General features: G+C 36.9%; 1 protein-coding gene across 1 annotated transcript in view; it reads left to right on the top strand.

Annotated features, from left to right (window-relative positions):
* Window positions 1-541: 541 nt before the first annotated feature.
* CCDC73 (coiled-coil domain containing 73) overlaps window positions 542-6,308 on the top strand; it is a 105,520-nt gene continuing 99,753 nt past the window's right edge. The window contains exon 1 of the mRNA XM_060018646.2: window positions 542-563. Within this exon, the coding sequence (XP_059874629.1) occupies window positions 555-563 (9 nt within the window). The 5' untranslated portion in view covers window positions 542-554. The remainder of the gene's footprint in view (window positions 564-6,308) is intronic.

Below are 6,308 nucleotides of genomic sequence, written 5' to 3'. Positions count from 1 at the left end.
TGGTCCTGGAGCTGTGGCTTGATGGCTCCTTAAAGGCCATTTCTGCCCTGCAGTGGTCATAAAGGGAAGACGGATAACTAAGCTCAGGCAAAATGTCAAGACCTTTGGCTTTATCCTAAAAATGGAAACTAAAGATATTGGTAATGATTCTCTGTATAACATCTTGAATCTGTTACACAACCAATTTAAGGAAATGTATTCCATTGTTATTTCATAGGAAATAAATTGCTGAGTTCCAGCTTCAAGGAAGAGCTAAATATTACATCATATGATATCTCTCTTGATTGAACTATTAAAGCATTGTATCAAAAAACAAGAAAATGTGACATTGTAAAGCCTTTGGAAATATAAGTTGTAAAACAGCAGATAAATTGAATTGCAAAAGAAAAAAAAACCTTTTTATATTACAGGAAATAAATGTTAATATGGAGAATGATTTTAAGACTGAGTTAGCATCATCTGTCTTCACTCTTCAAAGTTCTTCAGAGACATTGTTTTCTATTCAGCTATTAGATTTCAAAACAAGTTTACTGGAAGCATTAGAAGAATTACGTATGAGAAGGGTAAGTTTCTTTTTAAAATGCTTTCTTAAATCAGAGAACTTTATTTTGTCTTAAGGGAAAAAAAAGGCAATGAAATAACCTCTTATTTAGAAAGAAGAAATACAGCCCAGATAACAGACAGAGTAAAAGAGAAAAGGTCAGATTTAGTCAACATCAGGAGATGGAAAAGAAGAAGTTATAAACTAAAGTGAAAAATAAAACAGAGATTTGGTAAGTCAGCTAGTACTGAGTGCCTTGGAATTCATAGATAGCATTACAGTTGGATACTATGGCTGATTAAAAAAAGAACTGCTCTTTCAGGAGATTATAGTTTTGTTATGGCTGTAAAATGGGTGCCAATGAAATGATTAAATATGAAACAAGTAACAGGATTAAGTGACAGAATAAGTGTATGTAGTAAGTATTCTGAGTTCAAATAATAAAATATCCTTATTTTTGGAAGTGATAACCTTGAGATTTTTAGAAAGGAGATATCTAGTATAAAATTGTAAAAGATGTTTGGTTTTAGCAGGAGATCTGTATTGGACAAAAACCCTTAAAAGCATTTCATTTCTGAGATTCTGTGGGTCTGAATTTGCAGAGCATGTTGTCAGCTCTCTATTAGATAGGTTGGAGTTAGTAAGATTCTGAAAAGAAGAAAATAAACTCTAAAACACTGTAATAATGATCTAGGGATGTGGTCACTAGGACTTATGTGTAACTGAAGATAGAACAAAAGAGACAGAAAGGAGAATCAATAGAATTTGCTAACTTCCTGAAAATAAGGTATAAGTGAGAGAAAAAGAGATCTGAAGCAACATTTTTATTATATGAACCCTGTTCTAGGATTTAAAAATATTGAGATTTGTTGTCATAATAAGAAAATTTAATTACCACAACATTCATCATGTATAAAGCTACTTACGGGCTTCCCTGGTGGCGCAGTGGTTGAGAATCTGCCTGCCAATGCAGGGGACGCGGGTTCGAGCCCTGGTCTGGGAAGATCCCACATGCCGCGGAGCAACTAGGCCTGTGAGCCACAACTACTGAGCCTGCACGTCTGGAGCCTGTGTCCCACAACAAGAGAGGCCGCGACAGAGAAAGGCCCGCACACTGCGATGAAGAGTGGCCCCCGCTTGCCGCAACTAGAGAAAGCCCTCACACAAAACGAAGACCCAACACAGCCAAAAATAAATAAATAAATAAATAAATAAATAAATAATCCTTCCCTCTACTTTAAATAAATAAATAAAAATAAAGCTACTTACTATCAGTATCACAAAACTCTATTAAACAAAGAAGAAATCCCGCTAAAAAAGGTATCTTAGATAAGCATTGAAAATAACTACTGTTATAAAATTAGCTTAAGATGTTATCTTTTCTAAGTAAAGCAAGTTTAGGTAACTATTTAAAGCTTTATATTCTGTTTTATTCTGTTTTAAACATTATATTTTTGTCTGTTTATATTTCTTCCATGAAAAATAAGCTTCCCTTAAAAATCTTCTGAGGGCTTCCCTGGAGGCGCAGTGGTTGAGAGTCCGCCTGCCGATGCAGGGGACACGGGTTCATGCCCCAGTCCGGGAAGATCCCACATGCCGCAGAGCAGCTAGGCCCGTGAGCCATGGCCGCTGAGCCTGCGTGTCCGGAGCCTGTGCTCCGCAATGGGAGAGGCCACAACAGTGAGATCACGGCCCGCGTACCGCAAAAAAAAAAAAAAAAAAAAAAATCTTCTGAAAAATTTCAGGGTAACAGTAGGAACAGTGGTTTTTAATAATCAAGTGCAGGAATGTGTACTATGTTTTCTTAATATTTATTTATTTATTTAATTTTTATTTTTGGCTGCATCGGATCTTAGTTGCAGCATGAGGGATCTTTGTCGTGGCATGTGGGATCTTTCGTTGTGGTGCATGGGCTCTTTATTGCGGCACTTGGACTTCTCCCTAGTTGTGGTGCATGGGCTCCAGAGTGCATGCGCTCTGTAGTTGTGGCACACAGGGCTCTCTAGTTGTGGCTCACATGCTTAGTAGCTGCAGTGCATGGGCTTAGTTGCCCCTTGGCATGTGAGATCTTAGTTCCCCAACCACGGATCAAACCCATGTCCCCTGCACTGGAAGGTGGATTCTTAACCACTGGACCACCAGGGAAATCCCGAATGTATACTACTTTTAATAACATTCCCCACTGAAAGGAGAACTTTATTCTTAAAAGGGGGGAAATTCCTCCTTTCATTGGAAAATGACAGTTATGATTTTCACATTTACCATAATGGCAACACTTTATCCATATTGCTGGATTTTATTTTTCATCCATATTTTAATAGGAAAATTTCAAAAATGCATAGTAGTTGAAAGAATTTCACAGTGAACACCCATATACCCACTAAGATAGGGAGAATAATGGCCACCCCAATGATGTCCACATTCTAACTCTCAAAACCTGTAAATATGTTACCTAACATGGCAAAAGGGACTTTACAGATGTGATAAAGTTATATATTTTGAAATGGAGGGATTATGCTGAATTATTCAGATGGGCCTAATTTGTTCACAAGCGTTCTTATAAGAGGAAAGCAGGATAATCAGAATCAGAGCAAAAGATGTGATGTCAGAAGTAGAGGGTGTGGTCAAAGAGATTTGAAGATGTTATACTGCTGGCTTTGAAGATGGAGGGTAGAAGCCACAAGTCAAAGTGTGCAGGTGGAAGCTGGAAGAGGCAAGGAGTTCCCCCACAGAGACTTCATGAAGGTGTACAGCCCATCCAACACCTTGGTTTTAGCTCAGTACGAATATTTTAGATTTGTTTCTTTTTTAATTTATTTTTTTATTGAAGTATAGTTGATTTACAGTGTGTGTTAGGTTCAGGTGTACAGCAAAGTGATTCAGTTATAGGTGTGTGTATGTATATATATATATATATGTATGTGCGTAAGTATATATGTGTGTGTGTGTGTGTGTGTGTGTGTGTGTGTGTGTGTATTCTTTTTCAGATTCTTTTCCCACATAGGTTATTACAAAATATTGAGTATAGTTCCCTGTGGTACACAGTAGGTCCTTGTTGGTTATCTATTTTATATACAGTAGTGTGTATATGTTACTCCCAAATTCCTAATTTATCCCTCCCCACTACCTTTCCCCTTTGGTAACCATAAATTTGTTTTCTATGTCTGTGAGTCTGTTTCTGTTTTGTAAGTATGATTTTTTTAAGATTCCACATGTAACTGCTATCATCTGATATTTGTCTTTCTCTGACTGACTTACTTTACTTAGTATGATAATCTCTAGGTCCATCCATGTTGCTGCAAATGGCATTATTTCATTCTTTTTTATGGCTGAGTAATATTCCATTGTGTGTATATCTATATATTGATATCTATATCACATCTTCTTTATCCATTCATCTGTTGATGGACATTTAAGTTGCTTCCATGTCTTGGCCATTGTAAATAGTGCTGCAATGAACACTGAGGTACATTTATCTTTTTGAATTATGGCTTTCTCCAGATATATGCCCAGGAGTGGGATTGCAGAATCATAGGGTAGCTCTATTTTTAGTTTTTTAAGTAACCTCCATACTGTTCTCCATAGTGGCTGTAACAATTTACAGTCCTACCAACAGTGTAGGAGGATTTCCTTTTCTCCACACCCTCTCCAGCATTTATTATTTGTAGAATTTTTGATGATGGCTATTCTGACTGGTGTGAGGTGATACCTCATTGTAGTTTTTGATTTGCATTTCTCTAATAATTAGCGATGTTAAACATCTTTTCATGTGCCTTGTGGCCATCTGTATGTCTTCTCTGGAGAAATGTCTATTTAGATCTTCTACCCAGTTTTTGACTGGGTTGTTTGTTTGTTTTTGATATTGAGCTGTATGAGCTGTTTATGTATTTTGGAGATTAATCCCTTATCAGTTGCATCATTTGCAAATATTTTCTTCCCTTCTGTAGCTTTTTTTTGTTTTGTTTATGGATTTTTTTGTTGTGCAAAAGCTTTTAAGTTTAATTAGATCCCATTTGTTTATTTCCTTTACTCTAGGAGACAGATCCAAAAAGATGTTGCTGAAATTTATGTCAAAGACTGTCCTGCCTATGTTTTCCTCTAGAAGTTTTCTAGTACCCCGTTTTACGTTTAGGTATTTAATCGATTTTGAGTTTGTTTTTGTGTATGGTGTTAGGGAGTGTTCTAATTTCATTCTTTTACATGTAGCTGTCCAGTTTTCCCAGCACCACTTATTGAAGTGACTGTCTTTTTTGCATTGTATATTTTTCCTCCTTTGTTGTAGGTAAATTTACCATAGGTGCATGGGTTCACTTCTGGTCTTTCTCTCCTGTTCCATTGATTTATATTTCTGGTTTTGTGCCAGTACCATACTGTTTTGATGACTATAGCTTTATAGTATAGTCTGAAGTCAGGGATCCTAGTTCCTCCAGCTCTGTTTTTCTTTCTCAAGATTGCTTTGGCTATTCGGGGGTTTTGTGTTTCCATACAACTTAAAAATTTTTTTGTTCTAGTTCTGTGAAAAATGCCATTGGTAATTTGATAGGGATTGCATTGAATCTGTAGATTGCCTTGTGTTGTACAGTCATTTTGACAATATTGATTCTTCCAATCAAAGAACATGGTATATCTTCCCATCTGTGTCATCTTTGATTTCTTTCATCAGTGTCTTATAGTTTTTGGAGTACAGGTTTTTTGTCTCCTTGGGTTGGTTTTTTCCTAGGTATTTTATATTTTTAAAAAAATTTATTTTATTTATTTGGCTGCATTGGGTCTTAGTTGCGGCACGTGGGATCCTCATTGCAGCATGCAGGATCTTTTGTTGCGGTTCACAGGCTCTTTGTTGTGGTGCATGGTCTTCTCTGTAGTTGTGGCATGTGGGCTTAGTAGTTGTAGCACGTGGACTCTCTAGTTGTGGTGCATGGGCTCTAGAACACACATGCTCAGTAGTTGCGGCATGCAGGCTTAGTTGCCCTGCAGCATGTGGGATCTTAGTTCACCAACCAGGGATCAAACCTGTATCCCCTGCATTGGAAGGTGGATTCTTAACCACTGGACCACCAGGGAAGTCCCTGTATTTTATTCTTTTTGATGCTATGGTAAATGGGATTGTTTCCTCAATTTCCCTTTTTAACCTTTTGTTGTTAGTGTATAGAAATGCAGCAGATTTCTGTCTATTAACTTTTTACCCTGCAACTTTACCAAATTCATTGATGAGCTCTAGTAGTTTTCTGGTAGTGTCTTTAGGATTTTCTATGTATAGTATCATGTTATCTGCAACCAGTGGCAGTTTTACTTCTTTATTCCAATTTGGATCCCTTTTATTTCTTTTTCTTCTTTGATTGCTGTGGCTAATACTTCCAAAACTGTTGAATAAAAGTGGCGAGCGTGAACATCCTTGTCTTGTTACTGATCTTAGAGGAAATGCTTTCAGCTTTTCACCATTGAGTATGATGTTAGCTGTGGGTTTGTCATATATAGCCTTTATTATGTTTAGGTAGGTTCCCTCTATGCCCACTTTCTGGAGAGTTTTTTTCATACATGGGTGTTGAATTTTGTCAAAAGCTTTTTCTGCATCTATTGAGATGATCATATGGTTTTTGTTCTTCAATTTGTTAATGTGGTGTATCACACTGATTGATTTGTGGATATTGAAGAATCCTTGCATCCCTGGGATAAATCCCACTTGATCATGGTGTATGATCCTTTTAATGTCCTGTTGGCTTCGATTTGGTCGTATTTGGTTGAGGAGTTTTACATCTATGTTCAT

This window comes from Delphinus delphis, chromosome 8, assembly GCF_949987515.2.
Source record: "Delphinus delphis chromosome 8, mDelDel1.2, whole genome shotgun sequence".
NCBI classification, from domain to species: domain Eukaryota; kingdom Metazoa; phylum Chordata; class Mammalia; order Artiodactyla; family Delphinidae; genus Delphinus; species Delphinus delphis.
The sequence above is the reverse complement of the archived record's forward strand: the minus strand, read 5'-3'. Positions and strand labels throughout refer to the sequence as shown.